The sequence below is a fragment of the Danio rerio genome, chromosome 13 (genome assembly GCF_049306965.1).
Source record: "Danio rerio strain Tuebingen ecotype United States chromosome 13, GRCz12tu, whole genome shotgun sequence".
Lineage (NCBI taxonomy): Eukaryota > Metazoa > Chordata > Actinopteri > Cypriniformes > Danionidae > Danio > Danio rerio.
The window spans coordinates 40307501-40330799 of NC_133188.1; the positions used below are offsets into that span (position 1 = coordinate 40307501).

Sequence of the window (23299 nt, forward strand, 5' to 3'; positions counted from 1 at the left end):
AAATTTTCACAGTATGTCTGATAATATTTTTTTTCTTCTGGAGAAAGTCTTATTTGTTTTATTTCGACTAGAATAAAAGCAGTTTTTAATTTCTTAAAGGCCATTTTAAGGTGAATATTATCAGGCCCATTAAGCTATATATTGTATTTTTCGATAGTCTACAGAACAAACCATCATTATTTAACAACTTGCCTAATTACCCTAACCTGCCCAGTTAACTTTAATTAACCTAGTTGAGCCTTTATATGTCACTTTAAGCTGTATAAAAGAGTCCTGAAAAATATCTAGTCAAATATTATTTACTGTCATCATGGCAAAGATAAAATAAATCAGTTATTAGAAATGAGTTTTTAAAACTATTATGTTTAGAAACGCGTTGAGAAAAACCTCTCCGTTTAGGGAGGCTGATAATTCTAACTTCAACTGTGTGTGTATATATATATATATATATATATATATATATATATATATATATATATATATATATGTGTGTATGTATGTATGTGTGTATGTATGTATGTGTGTATGTATGTATGTGTGTATGTATGTATGTATGTATGTATGTATGTATGTATGTATGTATGTATGTATGTATGTATGTATGTATGTATATATATATATATATATATATATATATATATATATGTGTGTGTGTGTGTGTGTGTGTGTATATATGTGTGTAAGTGTGTGTGTGTGTGTGTGTATACATATATATAAATTTTTTTTTATCCTTTATTTTACCAGGATTTTCTCATTAAGATATGCATCTCTTCTTCCAGGGGGTCCTGGCCAAAATGGCAGCACAAAAAGTTTCAGATACAAAAATACACATACATTAAATATCACAGATTAAAATTCACATTATTCTTCCAGATAAGGCTTTAAACTATTTTTAAAAATATTTAGAGATGGGATTGCTTCTAACACCGTGTTTTCTTCCTTCGGCCTAACATTATGGAAATACATGCAGTTTTACCAAACTCCATATACACTCTCGGAATTAGGGTTGGTCGACGTCGACCAATTTGGAATCGTATGATATCTAATGTGAAACATCGCGATGGACGATGACATCTTCTTTGTAGGTGGTGGTGAATTAATCATACATTCCAGCAGTCAGCGGGTGCTTTGAGCACAAAACCCCAGAGAGCAGTGCACGGCGGACAGTTTATCAAGGATGTACCGCTGGATCATTCTGAATTAATTATTTGTAGCCTACCGTTTCAACTACCTAACCAGCATGGTCTTTTTTTAACTCATAACCAAATCATAAATGAATAGATAAGGTTACACACAAATTACCTCCTGTCAATCACCTTTTCCGCAGGTCTCTGGCTTTGACAAACTTTGTTGGTAAAAAAGGTGGACAACAAACAGGAATCAACCAACTGTATCTGAGATTTTCACTAAAATTAATTAGAACAAGTGTGAATGTGAATGATTGAAGCAGTGTACTGATGGTGTGACACGTTACCTGATAGATTCCAAAGACAGAAAAGTCATTAGATAGGGACAAGATTAAGTAAATACCATGTTAAACGACTATAGTGAGACACGATCCAGGGGTGCATCCTTGATAAACTGTCCGCCATGCATTGCTCTCTGGGGTTTTGTGCTCAAAGCACCCGCTGACTGCTGGAGCTTAGATGCGCGCATACGCTGCAGCATGACAGAGTGCGAGTGTGTGTGTGGTCACATGATGTGCGTTTTCAGTGGTATAGTGTGCACGGAGATCTTTTCAGAATTGCTAGGTGAAACGCCAGTGTGGATGTAAATAATTTTCGTTTTAAATTTTCATTTTAAAATAAGATGTATTGGGGTGTTCTCACACTATGCCATCTAAAGCATGCCCAGGCCCGAATCGTTTGAGAAGTGGGAGTGCTCTGAATCGGGCTCAGGCACAGTTCAGTTGGCCGGCCCTGGTCTGGCGGGAAGAGGTGTGCCAGAGCGCGGTTCACTTGGACTTTGGCATGGTACGCTTTAGTGTGAGTGCAAATCGCACACCTGAACCCGAAACTGAAGACGAGACGTGACTTAAGAGACTGTTTGATATGGATTTATAAGTCATTCTTACAGTTTAATGAACAAAAAATGTTGTAGATTATTAAAGACGCAAACCCATCACTGCACGACCGCTATACCTTTAGCAAACCTCATAATTCATGCAGCACGAGGACGGTGAACAGAAGCATATGAATTTTTCTCCTTTGGTGCAGGGAGAACCATCCAACCATTTTGTACAAAATACAATAATGAATTCATGACGATGCATTCTTCACAAATTGTATTGCAGCATGATATATACTGTCCAGCTTTTATATTAACATGGAAATAATGCAAGTTCAGAATATAGTAGATGTCCAGCTGAAATTACAATCACGGTTCTAAAATACTTTTTACAAAATAATATTAATAAATTGTCTCAAATCTGCTTTGTAGACAACACAAACTGATAACAACAGGTCCGCTATAGGGCTCCTAATTTATACACACACACACACACACACACACACACACACATGTACTAATTAAAACACTTATGAGCATACAAAATTGGATTATATTTTACAATTATTACCAATTTCCTACTGACAAACAGGTAAAAGTTGGTCGTTTGAAGTATAGTGGCATGTAGTACAGTGCTCAGCATAATTGAGTACACCCTATTTTGAAAATGAATATTTTTATCCATTTCTCATTGAATATAGGCAATGTATTTTGGTGCATTTGAAAAAAACAGATTTATTAAACAGATATATTTATTGAAATAATATTAAAGTCACCAAACATTAGAAATTAAAAGATAGTACAATTAAATTCAAGCAAAATCTTCCAAAAATAAAAACTACAACAATTTAACTAAATTTTTCATTGTTTTGCTTCTGTTGATTTTTCCTCTTTTTTAAAATTTGTATTTAATATTTTTCTATAACATAGAAATTTGGCTGTACTAGTTTTTGACCGTTAATACAAGTTATTTTGTTAAATAAGCCCCAGATTTGGCTTCAGTACGGACTAATGTATATGCATAAATATAATATTGTATAGCTTCCTAACAAAAACATAAATATAAAAGAAAGATTTGTGAGGAGTGTACCAACATGTTGGGCACTGTATAAAGACAATTAATAAATCTTTGAGGCTCTATTGCAATCTTTATGCATCTTCATCATATCATCCTAATGAGTTTTAGCATTCTAATTATGCCAGACAAATGGTTTTAAATTTTTCTTCAGGCAATTGAAACAATATTTATGTAAAACATGGAGAAATGTTTGAGACTATATTTTTGCATAGGACATGGTTTTGATGCATGCATATTATCCCATTTATTGCTTTAAAAATAGCTATATTTGCTCAGCAAACACACTAAAAGCATCATTCGCATTTCAGTTATTCAGTAAAAACACAGTAAAACGTTACAGAAATCAGATTTCAGCATTATACAACAAGTGTCCAGCAGAAAGACACAGACACAAAGACAGACAATGACACACACACACACACACACACACACACACACACACACACACACACACACACACACACACACACACACACACACACACACACACATTTAAATAAACAGATGGTTTGACTCAGACATTCATTCCATCACTTTGGAGACTTATTCTCTTTATATATAATAATTCAGAGTTTTTTTTTTAAATAAAAAAGCCATTATAAATCAAAACCCACAACCTGTTGAGAACCAAAGCAACTTCCCTCAGCAGCATAAAGCTGCAGTTCTGCAATCTCAGATGATCGAGGTCATCGGTCCATAACACGGACTCTTAGCAACATAAAACACACACACACAGCAACATTAAACACAAACCCTCAATTAAACACGCGAAATACTCACTAATAGGAGTCAGTGCTTCACAACATAAGCTAAAACTTTGTGTATACACATTTTCTTCCACGTTGTTTAGTGTTGAAAATAACAAACAATCTTTACATGGAGAAAAAGCAAACTTCTGAACTTCCACATTGTCACTCACGAATGAATCACGACACAAACTCAACTCTAACAGTAAACAGGACTCATGAGTGTTAATGAAATACCGCTTTAAACTATTAAAAGTGCGATTTGTGTTGAGTGTGATAAAGTCAAAAGTTAAAATCATCATAACCTACCGGCGGGGTCACAGATGCGCGCGCTCGCTCTCCGTTATTCGGCTATAAGTCCATTAGCTTGCTTCGGAGCTCGTGCACAAACTCGACCGCTCTGTGTGCGTTTGTACCACAGCCGGAGTGAAAGCTGTGAATGTGCCTTTCTGAGCTGAGGAGGAGGACTGCTCGGGTCAGTCTGCTACATTGTCTGTTATAAATGGGCCGGTCAGGGAGATTTTGAAAGGCCCTGCAGGAGGAAGAGGAGGAGACGAGCAGAGACACCGCGCTCAGCAGCGCCTGTTGTAGGAAAGTGGTAGAACTACACACACCTGTTGAGCTACTCGAGCTGGTGGGGTCTCCGGTCCCTTTCTTCTTTCTCATTGTTGAATTCAGGACATATTTATAGGCTAATAAGGACTGCAACACTGTCGAAGCAACATAACGTAACATTACAACTTAGGGTGCTTTCACACCTACACTTTTGTTTCGGAACGTATCTCGTTTGCCCAGTTAGCGCGGTTCGATTGGCATATGTGAACAGGGCAATCGCGCTCTGTTCCGCGCCAAAGTAATCGCTCCGAGATCGCTTGAGTGAGGTGGTCTCGGCTCGATTGAAACGAACCCTGGAGCGGTTCGATTGCAGTGAGAAAGCGATCCGATCCGAGCGCGCTTATATCACAGTGTTTTATGGATATGTAATAGGCTTACGGCTATATGAAGAGAGAATTATGAGTAGGGCGGGAAGTTTCGCGAGTCTCCGGATGCCCGCAAACGAGTGATGATCTCCCGGTAATCTCGCGTCTCTCTCCCAGTCCTCAAATAGGCATCGTCGCGCACCCTTCTCACCCCTCCCCACCGCATCTCTCCTCAGACACGTCACACGCGCGCACCCTGTCAATCACCACCAAACCACCACCTCTCCTGACAGCTGAGCGGGACGCTACAAAATAAACCCTGACACTCTGACCAATGTGAGGAGAGTTTACTCGCACGTGACTTGTTTTAGCTCTTTTGGTCCGATTAGAAACTTTGCAATGTGAAAGCGAACCGCTCCAAGAGCAAAGAGCAACAATGTAACAATTTTAATCTCTGTTTCGGAACAACTGAATCGATTCACAGGTGTGAAAGCACCCTTATACTACAGTTTAATCGTAAGTTATAGGAATAGGAATATTAGAGGTAGGTCATTTATATATGATCATCAGGCCTAGATTCATTTGATCAAATCCAGTGACAATGACAGTTTATTGAGAACTATTAAAAAACAAACCAAGTTGACCATTGTGCTTCACACAAACTAAAAACAATAAAATTCATAGACAAAATCTAGTTTAAATTTGTTTTTACAAAGAATAAAAGACATAAAAAATTACCTGCTCAAAAGCAAAATATGAAAGAAAATCCATTAATCAATTTTAACATTCATTTATTTACAAAAGTCTTTAGTAATGCTGATATTGTGTTGACAAAAAAGTCGTTGCTTAGTCAAATATGTTTTATATTTAATGCAATGTAGTTTAACATTGTTTACTGTCACTTCTAATCAATGGATGTTGAATTCCAGAACAACTTTGTTTCCAATTACTGTGCTAAAATGTTTGATTGTTAGCATCTATTTATATTTATTTATTAGCCAGATGCATTGATGTTTTTGGTCCTTTTGAACAGAACCCTCTACTGCTGTTTCTCACCCTTGTTCTATTTTCTATTATTAAGGGGCTGACATTTTATTTTCTTCTTACGATTTATTTTCTTAAACAGTTGTTTCTTTACATTTAAAAGGGTCCTGACTTGGTTTAACACATTTAGAAGGCTAATTTCTTTCATTTCTTCTTCTACAGATATTTGTTTTCTAAAAAAAAAATATATATATATCAAGACGACTTGAAAATTATTGATATTTTTTGTTAAAAAGTATGTGTTTAAGTGTAATTGTGTTTTTTTGTTTTATTCTGTGAAGGTCTGATAACATTTCTTATTTCACAACATTGGCTGATACTATATAAATAAATTAAACATTAAAGAAAGACTTGTTTTAAACATTTGAAGACAACACATTTATTCAGGCGTTTTGCAGTACAATTCATTCATTTAAAGAGTACTGCATGAAAAATTGAAACAAATTGATAGTGAGATTTATTTATTTAGCGTTATAACTACTGTTGGAGGTGATCTGATGATCTTGTCTTCAGGTCTTGCGCAGGGAGCGTGCAGTTTCCTCTAGAGCTTCACGAGGTTCGCCTGGTGGAGGAATCTTCAGGTCAGTGGGCTCCACACCCCAGATCTCAGTGGCGTACTCTGTAATAGTGCGGTCGCTGGAGAACTTTCCAGATGCGGCGATGTTCTTAATCACCACCCGAGTCCACTCTCTCTGATCCTGTCCAACACAGATAAACACCACTGCAATTGACTCATCATCACTGAATTATTTGTTTCAAGAGACTCAACAGAAATAATTATATCTTAATGAGTGAGGCATTTAATAATTTAACATTCAATTATCAGAGTTTTTTGGGTGCATTCACTTTCAGAAATCTATGAGATATGTTCATTTATGTTCCAAATATCAACAGATTTCATATGGGCTTGCAGAGCCATGTGCATGCGCAAGAGTCTACTAAATTATGATTTGATTTTTCATTTTCAGTTAGTTAAACTATGCTTGAACTGATTTTCATTTCAATTTTTTATTTTGATTAGTTAAAACTATCCTTAAACTCACTGGCAAAATGTTTTGAAAGTTCATTGTTTCATAGACAAAATTAATGAATGGAAACAAAAATAGTGTGTGAAAAGGTAGAAAAACTAAATCCAAACCAATTCTCTATCTCTCTATCCATCATCCGTCCATCCTTCTATCTAACCATCAACCTTATCCATCTATACTTCTATTCATCTATCATCCATCTATACTTATATCCATCTATACTTCTTTCCATCTATCCATCCATCCATCCATCCATCCATTCTTATATCCATCCATCTATACACTTCTATACATCCATCCATCCATCCATACTTCTTTCCATCCAACTATATTTCTATCCATCCATCCATACCTCTATCCATCCATCCATACATCCATCCACCCATCCATCCATCTAAACTTCTATTTATCCATCTAAACTACTATCCATCCATCCATCCAATTTATACTGCTATCCATCCATCAATACTTCTATCCATCCATCCATCCATCCATCCTTCTATACATCTATACTTCCACCCATCCATCCATCTAAACTTCTATTTATCCATCTATACTACTATCCATCCATCCATCCATCCTTCTATGAATCCATCCATCCAATTTATACTGCTATCCATCCATTAATACTTCTATCCATCCATCCATCCTTCTATACATCTATACTTCCATCCATCCATCCATCTAAACTTCTATTTATCAATCTATATTACTATCTATCCATCCATCCATCCATCCATACTTCTATCCATCCATCTATACTTCTATCCATCCATCAATCTATCCATCTATACTTCCACCCATTCATCCATTTATACTTCTATCCAGCCATAGAAAATTATTGCCCAGTTTGACACAGGCTCCAGACTACTAATTTAAAACTAAAGGTTTTAAAGCTTCACAAAACAGGCATTTACAAAACTAATGCTAATTAAATTAATGCTGAATCTTTCAATCATTAATATCTGGTGTATATGATTGTACTGTAAATAATGTGTGTGATGTACTGTTCACCTTATACAGAGCGCTGACTCGGTCTTGACACTTCACATAAGACTCATAATCAGCAAAAACTTTAAACCTGAAGGAAAGTTTTATAGAGATAAGAGATTGCGTTACAGTATGTAGGAATTTAAAAGAAACCATGCAAGTATGCATATCCGCATTACCGATCGTGATGAAACAGCATGTTGATGATGTCGCTGAACATCTCAGGCTGTTTCGGTGAAAAATAGCCACTTTTAATCTGATTAATGGCTCGTTTCAGCTCCGAAAGATTCTCATAATATTGCAGTGCATTATAGCTGCGTGCACACATACACACACACACACACACACACACACACACACACAGATGATTAATGTCTTCCCACAAGCAAAAAGACTGACATGTACTCAGCATTAATTTCCTGTCTCATTCTCTACCCTTTTTTATCCAGCTCTGCCACATCATTCACCCTCATGCCAAAGATGAAGAGGTTTTCCTCTCCGGCTTCTTCTGCCATTTCCACATTGGCACCATCCATTGTGCCAATAGTGAGCGCTCCATTCAGCATGAATTTCATGTTTCCGGTTCCAGACGCCTCTGTACCCGCAGTGGAGATCTGCTCCGACAGGTCTGTGGCTGGGATTACTGCACATTAAACACAGACAAAATGGACATTTCTGTATATAAACCACAATAAAAATGATCATATTCAGGCTTTTTGGGATATCAGATTCAGCATTACCTTTCTCTGCCAGTGACACTCTGTAGTTCTCCAGAAAAATGACCTTCAGTTTACGTCCAATCACAGGATCATTATTGACCACATCAGCGACTGAAGTAATCAGTTTAATGATCATCTTTGCCATGTGATATCCAGGAGCAGCCTGCATGAACACACATACTGTAATAAATCATACCATTCAAAAGGTAAATGGGCTGGGTGAGATGTCCAAAAATTTAATTGGCAGGGGTGCATTTCTTGGCCAGAAGGGATTGATTTTTCCACTTATTTTGTGGCCATTTGCCCAGTATGTTAGTCAATGATATCTATAAGCTAGTGTGCTTTAAAACAGTGAAAAAAGCATTTAGAAGATATAAACACATATAAACCTCTAAAGCTTGTAGTTTGTACTTTCACATAAATAGATTTTTTTACACCTTATACTTCAGTTTCTCATCAAATCTTGACCAATCAAATGCTCTCTAGTATCCGACATGCCCCACCCCGTTCAAGACGCTTCTTATTTGATGCACTTGAACTTGAACCACTCGCTCTGGCTAAAAACAAAATGCTGTTGGCTGGTTTTTAAAGAAGGAGGAGCTACTAGATGCCCCGCCCACTCTTCATGTTTCAGTTAAGATTACAAAAAACACTTGGGGGGAAAAAAAAAAAAAAAAAAAGCACAATTCAAAGCACTTCATGGGTCCTTTAAAACTAGTAATGCTCTTGTCTGGGCAATATTTGACAATTTTTACCAGGCAAGACTCCCTACTTTGAATCACTCACAGCCAGTGGTGTAAAGTAACTAATTACAAGTACTCAAATTACTGTAATTTCTCAGGAATAGTAATTTACTGAGTAGTTTTAAAAATGTGTACTTTTACTCTTACTTGATTACATTTTTAGTGCTGTATCTGTACTTTTACTCCACTACTTTCCTTCAACCTGCAGTCACTACTTGATTTTTTTCTTGTCTATGGGGATTAGAAAAATCAGTCCTGTGATTCCTGTCCTATCAAATCGCACATGGAAGGAATTTCACATCATAATTAACTAATTGAAGACATGGGTGATTTATAAATGCAGCAAACTGTTTGGAAGCATTAAAAGTGTCCAAGAAGATGTCCAAAATCAATATCAGAATTTGAAGTCAATAGGATGTTGGTTTAAGATGTTGGCTCGACATTGGATTCTGGTCACTTTCTAACACAACCTAAAATCAACCATATATCAACGTTATTTAATGTTGTTATTAGACATAAAAATAATGTTATCCTTTGATGCTGGCTAGACATTGAATTTTGGTCACTTGACACCACAACCTAAATCCAACCTAATATTAACATCCTATGATGTTGTGTCTGCTGGACAATAACTACATACACTACAGAATGTTATTACGTTTACACACATCCACAAATTACAAGTAAACGCATCAGCTTTTCACAGCATAATACTCACTACTCATGAGTACTTTTAAAAGGGCTACTTTTTACTCATACTTTGAGTAATATTTGCAAGAGATACTTTTACTCTTCTTGCACTACATTTTTAGGCAAGTAATGGTACTTTTACTTGAGTATAATTTTTCAGTACTCTTTCCACCACTGCTCACAGCCTTAGTCAAAGGGAGCATGCAAGAAATCATGTGTTCATTTGAATGACACGGGCATATCTAATAGCTCATAGTAACATGTGTTAGCTATCTACTCAGAAATATTTTTGAGCATATTTAAAAGTTGGTTGATCGTCATCACCACCCTGGTAAAGCATACGGTGTCCTCAAGATCACAGAGTAATGAATGCTATTTCAACTGTCACTGAGTTACTATGGTTGCTCCTAATGTTCAAAGGCAGTGCATTTATTTTGAAGTGTGATCAAAATTGACTAACTACCCATGCATTTTATTGCACACCTTCCAACAAATCAGAATCAAGAACCGCAACAAACCATGATATCAATCAGTGTTTTTTAACCGTGTTCCTGGGGGACCACCAGCTTTGCATATTTATATTATTTATTTTTAGCATTCTCAAAAACAAGAAATAAGTAGCCAATCTGTCATAGCATCTGACAGGGCAAACTGCTCAATAGTGTCTGGATGCAACGTCTCGGACTTGCAATGGTGTGTGCAGCTCAGATTGCAACTGCACCAGGTCTCCATCCAGACCCCCTCAAACAGCTTCAAATTATATGCATTAACTATATCTTATAAGTAATTTTAAAGCCATTATATAGCACGACTCAGGGTTTTAGGTCAAATTTGATTATGTACTTTCCACACAACAGCTTACTCTGTGTCCTCAGCTAATTTATAGACTGATATCAAACTATCTAAACCGTTTAGTCTCACACAAATCCCAACGTTTATTATATTTATCGATATATTGTAAAATCTTGAAATCCCAGATCAGTCATACTTTTTAACAGTATTGTGCATTTATTGCAAATAAGTGCATGTGGGCGTGTTTGTTTTACCTTGCCTCCAATGATCACAGTCCGGGGTATAAATGGTTTAGTAGGATGGCTCTTGATGCCTGTGTGTCAAATAGTTGAAACATTTTCCATTTATTACTTTGTGTTTGACAGAAGAAAAACCCCCCAGAAAGAATAAATACAGTAAATGTTAACAATTCCCATTTCATGCGTCTCCACATGGAAAAACGTATTTAGAAACAACAACAACATACTTCAGCATAAAAACGCAAGTGTGTGTTTATGTTTGTGTAGCATACATACGGTTGTACATGGTGATGACGTGGAGGCAGTTGAGCAGCTGCCGTTTGTATTCGTGGATTCTTTTAACATGGACATCAAACATGGAGGCAGGATTTATGTCCACTTTGTAGATCTTCTCTAAATAATGTGCAAACTTCAGCTTGTTGTCCTGTTCATACAAAGAAATGAATTAATGCAAAATGAATTAATATCTTTGAAAAAAATACTTGGAAAAAAAAAGTATACCAATTAATTTAAGGTACTAATATGCATAATTTGCAAATAAAAAAAGGGGTAAGCCATTCAAAAACAATTTATAACCTGTTTGACTTTGGCTACATCTCGGATGAAGGCTTCGTCATCAACCAGATCATTCAGCTTCTGCAGCTGAGTCAGATCTTTCACATACTCCTCACCGATAGCCTACAAACAAACACAAAATTGCTAAAAGAAATCTGTTATGAAGAGAAAAAAAAAGTATGCATGTGTGCGAGTGTGTTTGGACCTCGGCAATTAGATCAGCAAGTCCTGGGTTACAGAGAAGCAGCCAGCGTCGTGGTGTGATGCCATTGGTTTTATTCTGAAATTTCTCCGGTTCCAGCTCACTGAAATCCTGGAACCTAAACGATTAAAGTCAAGTTCACTTTAAAAGGCAAAAGCACCGTTTTTACATCTACCTGCAAATGTTTTTTTTTTTAAATAAGAGTGTCCAAAACTTTTCGGTAATGTTAGTTTGCGTAATACATGCCTGAAAGAATCAAAGCTATGTTTTTATTTGAATTGCATCTAATTTATTAATAAAACGTATTAAAGTTTGTGTTATGTAGAATATAGTGTATATTCTATTATAGTGTTGATCTAATATAGTGTTGACTAATATAGTGTTGATCTACAGTATACTCTGATTTCAGAAGTCACTGTAGGTATGCATATAGTTTAGTATACACTATGCATCTAATGTTAATTTACTTTAAGGCTACATATAGAAACAAACATCTATTTTACAAGAAAAGTATCTTGTGAACTCTTATGATGCGTTTCTTTGCTCTGCCAGTTTCAGACTGTTAAATGTTTATTTTCCCTCACAGACTGATTTTAGTGTATTCACAATGGTATGAACCGTTAAATGGGTGGTCAAATGTATATTTATATTATCAATAATTTTTTTATTATTAATATTATTATTTAAGAAACAGATCAGAGCAAACTCTCTCACTATTTAAAGTGCTGAACCCTCATATATTTTGTTTTAATTTCCTTCACGGGAGATCAAGTGTTATTAGGAAAGTCAATCTTCCCAAATCCTACTGTAATTTGCACCCTACTCTGTGTAAAATTTTTTTTAAATCTGGATGTCATCCAATGCCATGGAAGAATAGTGTGCAAACGAATGCACATTTCATTAAATAATACTTAATTTGCATATTTAAAGTTACATAACATTTTAGATAATTTGTAGTGCCAAAAATATTTGCAATTTTAATTGCAATCAATCAGCTGGGGATGCATGGTGATAAATTAGTTATTTTTTAGTTAGTTATAGAGTTTATTGTCATATCTAAGATGCATTTTTATAACGTATACATTCATAACAATAAAAAAAAGATATCAACAACAATAAATATTCCATAGTACAAGATACATCTAAAAAGTTTAAGATTTGCTTTTAATAAAAATTCTAAAATTAAGAATTCGCATTTTAAAAAGCTTTCTCAGAGCTTTAAAAATAGAGCATTTCACAAGTATTTTACCTGGTGTGTCTTGCCTCAAGAAAGTAATCATCAGTAAGATATTATTATGCAAGAGAATGAGTCTTACACGTCTCTCTTGATGATGTCAGAGTGAATCTTTGCTACTCCATTGACTTTGTGTGAGCCCACAATGCAGAGATGGGCCATGTTCACTCGCTTCCCTCCTCCTTCCTCGATCAGAGACATCCTGCGGATTCGGTCCATATCCTCTGGAAACAGAGACGCTATATGCTACACACACAGACAAGAAAATACACATTCAAACACTCAGGCAAACACAAAAAACATGCATACAATATTGGGGTCTACTAGGTTTTCTAGTGTACAGTATGTGGATTTATGTGCACTTTGGGGTCAAAGTAAACTAAACCTGATAAATATGGGTAATTAAGGGGTGCTCTTTGGACATGGAATTCATAAAGAAACAACAGAAGTCTAAGGCACATGAAAAGTGAAAAAATTTAAAATCCATTATTAACATGGCTATTATTTAAGAAAAAATAAATAAAAAACAGCACTTTTGTAAAACTAAAGCTGACAGTGGGAACTTTATAGCTGCTTTAAGTTGGACAAGTAAGTGTACTCACATTCAGGTGTATTAGGTTGATCTTGTATATGATCTGCAGGTGTCGCGGTAAGAGTTTCTCCATCAGATCAACTGGCCAGCGTTCCAGAGCCTCTGGCAGAACCGTGTGGTTTGTGTAAGCAAACGTTCGCTTGGTGATATCCCAGGCCTAGACACTCACACAGAGCAACTTATTTTCAGGAATCATGTCGCCTTCACAAAGCTAACATACTGTTAAAAATCTGCATCATTCAATTAAACTAAATAGATTTCATTTATACCCATACAGTACTCATTTTAAGCTTAAATAACTTTATTAAAAATAAATAATAAATAAATTTAAAAAAAGAGGCTACTGCTTTTTACAGTGAGCCAGTTTGGTTTCAGTTTTGCTTTGCAGACTTTGTCAGTAATTTGTTTTGTGCATTTCCTATGTTTCCTTGGATGTTTGTTTGTTATTATGGTTACTCGTTGCTTGACCAATTTGCAAGTTTTGGTAACCGAAAGTGTGTTTTTACAACCAAAATATTTCAATTTGACTTATGCTGAGGGGCTGCTGAGTTATGTCCTATTCTACATTAATTTTAATATTCGATTCATGCGTTTTGTCATTTATTTATTTTATAATCTTTTCAGTTTTTCATTAATGTCATTAATGTTAATATCATTTTTGATCAGCTTACTGAAATTGTTTTTCTGCTAGCTGCCTTTAGGCATGGAATGATAACCAGTTTTAAGGCTTACCGCGGTTTGAAAAAGTCAGTTTTAAAATCTCAAATTTTCTGTTATACAGTTCCTACGATATGTGTACACATTTTTATAACCATTTTATTTTTATTTACTAGTCAGCCCAAGATTCAGCAAAGATTTGAAAAACAAAAATCACATTCAAGCTTTCTATAGACCTAAACCGTGTAAAGACTTTACTTTATATCCAAAGAGAAGCAAGATATCCAAAGATGCATTTTTGAGATGCAAAGAAATCTGTGTTTTTCCCAAACGAAGTCAATGAAACTCAATGATTTATTTGAATTATTTAGCCTGACATGTTTACAGTTCTAAAATACTTTCAATGTTTCTTAAAAATATATTGTGTTCAATAGAGAGAAAAAGATGTTTTTTTTTTTACCCAGACATTTAAAAATAACTTATTGTAGAGCAGTGATTACAATACTGTGAAACCATAAAACCGTGATATTTTCATCCAAGGTTATCATACCTTCAGAATCCGGCCCATGCCTAGCTACCATGGAAAAGTCCTAGCTTCTAATATTTCAATTAATCAATTTTGTTTCAGGGTGACGCTGTGGCACAGTGGGTAGCATGTTCGCCTCACAGCAAGAAGGTTGCTGGTTTGAGCCTCGGCTGGGTCAGTTTGCATTTCTGTGGAGTTTGCATGTTCTCCCCGTTCGCATGGGTTTCCCCCAAAAGTCCAAAGACATGTCCTACAGATGAATTGGGTATGCTAAAATTGACCTTAGTGTATGAGTGTGTGTGTGTGTAAATGAGTGTGTATATGTTCCCAGTGATGTGTTGCAGCTCAAAGGGCAGCCACTGCGTAAAGCATATGCTGGATAAGTTGGCGGTTCGTTCCGCTGTGGCGAACACAGATTAATAAAGGGACTAAGCCAAACGTAAAGCATATGCTGGATAAGTTGGCGGTTCGTTCCGCTGTGGCGAACACAGATTAATAAAGGGACTAAGCCAAAAAGAAAATGAATAAAAGAATGAATGAATTTAGTTTCAATTCAAGAGTTCACACTTAGATATTGCTCAATATTAATAGCAGGTTTGGAGAGGCTGTCCCGGAAGAAAACCCTGAGCTTGGAGATAATTGAGCCCAGGTTAATGAGCATGTAAGGGGGTACGAGATCAGGTAGCTCTCGAGAGCTTCCCCTGGTAAAGGAGGAAAGAGGGAGATGCGGTGGATGGGGGATTCTTCAAAAACAAAGATAAGGGTATAAGGCGAGACCGGCTATTTATTGTGAGTTTGGAATCTGATTGGTTTATTAATGATTGCTGATGAGAGACCAGCCACGATCAATCCTATCACGTTTTCCTCTCGAAATTAGTTTGTGAAACTTCACTTAATCATCTTTACAGATTTTAGGTTTAGTTTACAATAACAGCAGTACATTGATTTATTCAGTGATACAACAGTAACTGTAATGTGAAATTAATATATATCTTTATTAAACTGATGAATTCATTAATTATAATAAAAATGCCTACATTTCTATTAATGAACATTTTTTCATTAGTTTAATAAACGTTATAGATTAGATTAAGAGTGATACTTCTGGATCTTTTACCTTTTTTTGTGAGTGTTTTTAAGATAAACTAACATTTCAAATGCATGATGAACAGACTTGCATGCGTGTTGCATCATTGTGTTGTCACAGGAATATGTAAATGAGTATTTGATGAATTATTCATAAATCTTACTGTGTCCCAGTCAAGCTTCTCAATGTCCACAAATATCCGCATCAACTCAGGAATGGCCATAGCGGGATGAGTATCATTCAGCTGGATGGCAACCTAACACACACACACACACACACACACACACACATATACATACACACCTTTAGAGTTCATCACATTATGCGGAGCACTAATGTAGTGACTGGCGTGGGTAAGAAGTGCATGTAGAATTAAATATATGCTCTGAAGTGTCAAATGGTTGCATTGAGTCTAGAGAATTTGCATCAAAGTCAGACCTTATCAGGGAAGCTGTCGAATGACAACGGTCCAGAAGTGTTTCTCTTCGAGGTCTTAAAGCGTCGAATCACATCTTGTAAAGTTGCTGCCACCACAAAATATTCCTGCTTTAAACGCAGCTCCTTTCCCTCAAAAAACTACAAATCACAGAAGGTGTAGAGTCAAAAAACTACAAATGGATGTAAAAAACTACAAATGGATGCAAAAAAACTACAAATGAATGCCATAGAGTATGTTCAAGGTTAAAGTCTACTGGATTATTAAAATCTTCAAGCACACAATAACTAATAGACATTTATGCAGTTTAATTACATAAAAGGCATTTAAACCTCAAAGGCAAGACATAAAAAAAGGAACTTACATTGTCATTTGGATAAAGCACACGGGAAATGTTTTCTGCTAAGTTACGGTCCAAAACTGCCTGAATGTAATCACCCACGTTAACTGTAAATAAATAGAGTTTATAAAGAATTTATAAATACATTTAAAAAATATATAATTTAGTATAAATAACAGTAGCAACAACTAATTTTTCTGGAATAACTAAAATCAGAAAATAAATAAATACATAAAGGCTTGATTTTATTTATGCACGCAGCTCAAACCCTTTTTATTTAATTCTTATTTTATATACTATTTTATGTTATTATCTTGATGAATACTTATTAAATCCTAATTAAAATATTGTTGTTACTGTAAATAAAACAATAATGAAATAATGCTAACTAATATTTATAATTGTAGTTTTGTATTATATTAAATAATATTTTATTCATTTAATTTTAAATAAAAATATTAAAACTAACAAATAAAAATGATAGAATTAAAGGTCGATCTGCATTCTCTAAATATGCTCCACATGTATTGAATGCGCTTCAAGATATACTTCATATGAAATTCATATCATCTATCACTATATTTAAAAATATTTTAAAGACTGTCAATTTAGAACAGTGTATGTTTTAACAATTGATTATTTATACTACTTTTGTGTGTGCCTAGGTGTTGTGACGTGTATTTTTTTCAACTGTCCTATGCTGCCTAAATTATTAAAATTAAAATTAAATTAAAACTACAGACATATACTACTAAAATGACAAAACAAATTTAAATAAAAAAACAATTTTCACAAATAATTATTTTATATTTTATAAATAATTCTATTCCTATTCGATCAATTATTACAAATTTTAAGTAACATTGAATTAAACTATATTGAAGACTGAAACTGTATTTTCTTATAAAACCTAATCCAGATATTTATCTCTTGCTAATTTCATCTTTAATTAAAAAAATTACAAAGATTACATCGTTCTGTATTTTGCATCAAGGACATCAAATAAAATCCTTCTGGACACAATGTATAAAAGCATCTGCCATAAGAATGCATGAAAACATAATTGTAAGCATTTGAGTAGAAGACTCACAGTCTCTGAGGTTGAAGTCATTTGGTGCGCGGGCAGACCACAGGCGCATGGTGTTCACTGTATTGTTCATGTAACCTGGAATTGGCGTGTCATATGGCATGGCCAAAACCACCTATACCCCAAACATGCATTACAAAGCTGAACAGAGTAACATGATGCAATCTAGTGAGTGTGTATTTATTTGTACAACCACACTGATACCTGTGTGTCTACCCATTTCGGCTCCTTTCCCTCCTCTTCTTCCACACGACCATAGAAATGCACAGGCAGCATGAACTCAGGACGGGCCTTTTCCCACGGGTTACCATACCTTAACCAGTCATCCGCCTCTTCAACCTAACAGACAAGTCACATGTCAACTTTAACATCATGCGTAACAGTTTCTGGGTCCATCTAAAAATATAGTTCAGATTTTGTTTTTCCAAGACATTTGTTAGGTATTTAGACAGCTCATATGTGTGGGACTAGCTTACCACTGCTGAAAAATCCAGCTTAAACCAGCCTAGGATGGTTGGCTGGTTTTAGCTGGTCGACCAGCCTGGTTTTAGAGGGTTTTGGCCACTTTCAGGCTGGTTTCCAGGCCTGGTCTTAACTGGTCAGGCTGGAAAGTGACCAGCTAAATCCAGCTTGACCATCCTGGTTTAAGCTGGACATAGCTGGTTTTGGCTGGGCTCCCAGCCTGGCTAGGCTGGTCAAGCTGGTTTTAACTGATCATCTCCCACCCTGTCCAGCTAAAACCAGACTGGAAATGGCTGGAAACCAGCCTGGAAGTAGCCAAAACCCCTCTTAAACCAGGCTGGTTATCCTAGGCTGGTTTAAGTTGGATTTTTCAGCAGGGACATATCTCTTCCAAAGATTTTTGTCTTGTTTCGATTTGAATTTTAACTGTTGTAAACATTTCGTACACCCAAAACACACTACATATAACGATAAAGACATTTTTCTGAAAATCATTCTGATTGTAAAACAACAGCAGAGTTCAGACTAAAGCTATACCAATACAGACGTAGAGACGTAACCTAGTGGTCAGCGTGCCGACATATATCGCAATTGTGCTATGGCTGTCCCAAGTTCGAATCCTGATTTGCGTACATTTGTATTGCCCCCTTCGAAAATGCGAGGGGAAAATAATTTGTGTGGTTTTTATTCCACTACACTGTCTGCGATTGCTAAATTCCCAGATTTATTAGATAGATTACACAAGCTGGATTCACTGGTCAGATGAACTAGAAACATTGCACATCTGCTGGTTACTGGGGGTAATCCATCAGTTAAAAATAAACTAATAGTTATAGTTTGCTTCTGTGGACATAAATATAGTAATCATGGTGTAATATTTATCATCCTTAGTGTGAACGGCCCTTCAAATACAAATTAAATCAAAACGAACCACATGATTTTGTTAGCTCACAATTGTTTGCCTTTGTAATCCTAAAATAAAACCTAAGAAAGGACTTGCTGCTTGTTTTCAGTTAAATTTTGAGATTATGTCTGTCTAACTTCAATGGGATCTCGATAACTGAAAGCTACACCTTCACTACAAGTTACGTCCCTTTAGGTTATGTCCCTGTCTTGCAATCTGCATAAAGATAGACTTGGAGTAAATATTCGGGTTCTCTATTAACTGCGTGAATCACAATACAAACAAACTAAATAAATGGTCACAGTTCATGTGGACTTAAAGTTGGGAAGTTACTCAAATCCTTCGTTGTAGCCAATTTAAACTTAAATATGAACAAAACCTGCATGAAACAAACTTCTTTGAGAAAGTAATTGCACACCTAGGAATGCAAGCTGTGACACTACTGAAAATCATGATCATAATGTTACTTGTATACATGCCTTAACTCAAATGTTCTGCCAGGCTCTCATATGTTAAAAATCATTAGAATATGCGTGTCTAAAACATTGAAGACAGAAGTGAACACCATGATTTGGTAAAAGATTCATATACAGTGTGATATAACTAAACAGTGGTCATAAATGGCTATTGAGTTTTCTTAATTCACACGAAAATTGGACAAGTGGATAATGATAGAAGAGGACACTCGAGAACAAGGTACTCAAATCTGGGGCAGGTGAAAGTTCAAGTGTGTGTATTTTTAAAATGAGCATTTCTGCTACACAAACAGAGCATTATCACTGTGCTTCTGCAAATAAATTGAGCCGAGTTTTCTTATCAAGCTACAAGCTTGCTGGCACAAGATCCCCATTGGTGCAGTATTATCAGCTGTGTGACGAGCTCACACGCACCAGGCCACTGACCACAAACGCAATGGACTCCTGGCCCATATGCATTGATTTTTATGCAGACACTGCAAACTAGGTCACATATATGTAAATGCAATATGAATCACGTAAAACTCAAGTAACTCAAAAATTTATAATAACATATAATAATAATAAATATATAGGGGAGCTAATAATTCAACTGTATTTGTGCTAATATATTTTAAAATCTCTATTATCAATAAATTTAAGCAATTTGTTGCATTATGGGATATGCTTTAATTATAATTATAATATATAATATAATATATAATAATATAATATAATATATAATAGGAGATTAATTCTGATAATTATAATTAATATAAAATTTTATGTAACAAAGTATTTAAATATATTTCATCTCTTTTTTTGTGTATTCTTAAATAAATATTTGTGGAATATAGGTCAGAATTACTCTAAATATCAGTATCAGGTCACCAACGTTTACAAATATTCAGGAAATTTGGCTAATTCGGTCAGCCATCTTATTCACCTGCCAGCCATCTTTAATCTTCTGGTTGAATATTCCATATTCATATCGTATCCCATATCCATAGGCTGCCAGACCCAGAGTCGCCATTGAGTCTAGAAAACATGCTGTGAATCACACACACACACACATAAATAAATTTCAATATAACTTGTATCATGATATTATTTGTTCAGTGTATTTCAGAGAGAGAGAAAGTGAGACCTGCTAATCTGCCCAGGCCTCCATTGCCTAATCCAGCATCTTCTTCCATCTCCTCCAGATCCTCCATGTCCAAGCCCAGCTGGAAGGAGAACAAGAGGATTACAGACTGATAGGCAAACAGACGCACAGACAAATGAGTGTTTTTGTGTTCCCTGACCTGATAGATGGCCTCATCACAGGCGTTCTGCAGACCCAGATTGATCATGGTGTTCTGGAGCGTGCGACCCATGTAGAACTCCAGTGAGAGGTAATAAACACGCTGAAGCACACAGAGGGAAAAACAACTTTCTAGTGAGAAATGGAGATTTCCAGGATTTTGCATAGTAGATTGTCTACATTTAGTTTAAATAAATGCCACTGTGCTTCGTAAATATTTAATCATTCATTGCATTTTTTTTTATTTATCTTTTGGAGAATTTGACAATTGATCAAGGAAACATATATAGTAAAATAAGTAAAATCAATTATTGTAAATCATACATTGCACAGATGTAGTTTTTTTTCTCAAGTTAAATCATTTGTATTATACGGTTTAAAACTTGACTTATTTTGTGCAAAAAAAAAGAGACTAATTAACTCCATTATTTTAAATTGAAAAAAAATGTCAAATTGTATGTTTTATTGAAAACATTACTTTTTTTTTTATTAATTTTTAAAACAATGGTTTTATTATTTTGTTACTTTTTGCATTATTTAAACTTCTCCCAGGAATGAAAAAAATAAAATAAATAAATCACAGTATAAAACAATCACAGTAAACATATAATATACAAAATAAATGTTTTAATAAATTTCACATTTCCTTAATATTTTCAGGTTTTCATGACTTGTTATTGATCACAGAAGGGAACCTACTTTGCATCTAAAACTTTAGTAATGCATGATGGTTTTTCCATTTTATAGTAGTTCCATTTGTTGTAAAACATACATTTTTTTAGACGTTTTTAAATAGCACTAATGTTCAAAACTTTTCTGGGAATGAAATAACAAAACAAATAAAATGTTCATGTTCGGATATATCCAAGACATTCATAACTTAATTTTGATTATAAACAACTGGAACTAATACTTTTTTGCATTCATAAACCTGTCTATTATGTATGATGGTGATTTTTTTATGGTGATATTCTTTCTCTTAAAAGCTCAATTAGTTATATATACACATCACAAGTTTTAATATTGCATACATTTTCAGAACTTCTCCAGTGCTGGAAATCAAAATATATAGCATGTAAATAAATGACTACAAAAATACAGTACATGTGAATATTGGACGTGTATGTGCATATTGCGTGTTTTTTACAATAAACAGTAACCAAAAAACAAGCAAAAATAAACCAACAACAGGCTTTAGAACAGTTTAAGATCACTTGCATGATTCAATTATGGTCAACATATTTCAATTAAAGGACACGGTTATAAAGTGATAAAAAGTAAATATCTACAGCATAAGTGACTGTCTACTTCTCTGTCCTCACCTTCGGGTCAGCTTCATAGCAGAACTGCTGTGTGCGGATCCAGCGACCCACCAGGTGATCGCGCACCGTGTGCGACAGCGCGAAATAATAATCCCGCGGCGTCGCGACGTTCCGGTCCTTGACGAGCGTGAAGTGCAGGTGCCGGTTGAAACCTTTCTTCAGCTCGGCCACATTCTCCACACCGACGATCCCCCTGATGCTGATCTGCTTGCGCTTCTCCTGGTCTGTGAGAGGAGTCGCCATCCTGAACAGCGGCAGACACACAAAGGGGCGACCCCGGCCTCACAAAACACATATTTATAGGAGGAACAAAGGGAGGGACAAAAGCTCTCTGTCTCTAATTGGACTTGCTGAACTTTTCTAACTGTGGTACACGACGCGAAGTCTACAATTTTATCCAGACCTCTTAAAGGGATACTTTACCCTCAAATTAAAATGTTAAGACTTGCTGCTGGAAAAGTAAGTTAAGACTGGCAGAAAACCCTGCAAGGATCGTTCTGTTGAGCAAAAAAGATGATATTTTGAAGCTATAAACATTTAAACCTTGACATCCATAGTGGGATAAACAAATACTATGAAAGTCAATGGTTGCAAGTTTCCTGTATATTTTTAAACAGATTTTGAACAAATTAAGGGTGAGTAAATTACAGAATTTTCAGTTTTGGTAGAACTACCCCTTTAAACGGTTCAAAAGAGAAAATTCTGTCATCGTTTACTCAAACTCTACTTGTTTTAAACCTGTTTGAATCTCTTTTTGTTGTTAAAACAACATCACTTGGAACTAGAGGACACAGTATGGAACTATTTTAGCATATTTTTAAAATGTTGCTGGTAGCTATTGCAGATGGACAACATGGATTATAAGATTTTATTTTTGATACAAATGGACACCAGATGGTGGTTCGATTTTCATTTGTGTGTGAGGTATGCCTTTAAAGTATCAAAAATATATGCAGGTACATATGCCAGTCACTCCATAAGCTTAAAAAAATTCTAATATTTAAGTTTTGCAGGTGTGACACTACCTGATAAGCCCATAAATCGTAATAAACATGAAGACAAAACAGTCAGAAAAAAAACCCCAAACCTAATGATTTTACCTTGTAACCAAACGATAGACAGGATGAAATGAGGGCTTAAA

The 23299-nt window shown here is 35.4% G+C and overlaps 2 protein-coding genes across 9 annotated transcripts in view; both read right to left on the reverse strand.

The window, feature by feature from the left end:
• nin (ninein (GSK3B interacting protein)) overlaps positions 1–4326 on the reverse strand; it is a 45275-nt gene extending 40949 nt beyond the window's left edge. For all 5 annotated transcript variants that reach the window (XM_017358842.4, XM_068213083.2, XM_073920191.1 and 2 more), the window contains exon 1: positions 4141–4326. The gene's annotated coding sequence lies outside the window, so the exon portion shown is untranslated. The remainder of the gene's footprint in view (positions 1–4140) is intronic.
• Positions 4327–6149: 1823 nt separating this feature from the next.
• On the reverse strand, positions 6150–23282 carry pygl (phosphorylase, glycogen, liver). Of its 4 annotated transcripts, none has more exons than XM_073919534.1 (21): positions 23259–23282; positions 22159–22402; positions 20838–20939; positions 20681–20759; positions 20480–20583; positions 17917–18051; positions 17716–17827; positions 16650–16732; positions 16288–16425; positions 16013–16105; positions 13590–13736; positions 13070–13233; positions 11757–11871; positions 11573–11674; positions 11273–11420; positions 11012–11070; positions 8554–8695; positions 8249–8456; positions 7993–8127; positions 7838–7904; positions 6150–6493 (listed from the first exon to the last, which is right to left on the reverse strand). In XM_073919534.1, exons 2-21 carry the CDS (start codon positions 22399–22401, stop codon positions 6305–6307), a joined length of 2565 nt encoding a protein of 854 aa, XP_073775635.1. In that variant the 5' UTR covers position 22402; positions 23259–23282; the 3' UTR covers positions 6150–6304. The 4 variants fall into 4 exon arrangements, with proteins under 4 accessions (XP_073775635.1, XP_073775637.1, XP_073775636.1 ...); XM_073919536.1 differs by having other exon boundaries at positions 23246–23272; XM_073919535.1 differs by having other exon boundaries at positions 23184–23272.
• Between the last annotated feature and the right edge of the window lie 17 nt (positions 23283–23299).

What these genes read in the sequence shown, in the direction of transcription:
- pygl (XM_073919535.1), bottom strand. Translation starts at nt 23,212, where the DNA reads ATGTTTATTACGATTTATGGGCTTATCAG. An exon ending in TGACTTCAACCTCAGAGACT is followed by an intron (nt 16,733 to 17,715) that starts GTGAGTCTTCTA and finishes ATTTATTTACAG; the next exon opens with TTAACGTGGGTGATTACATT. An exon ending in TTGCTGATCTAATTGCCGAG is followed by an intron (nt 11,675 to 11,756) that starts GTCCAAACACAC and finishes GTTTGTTTGTAG; the next exon opens with GCTATCGGTGAGGAGTATGT.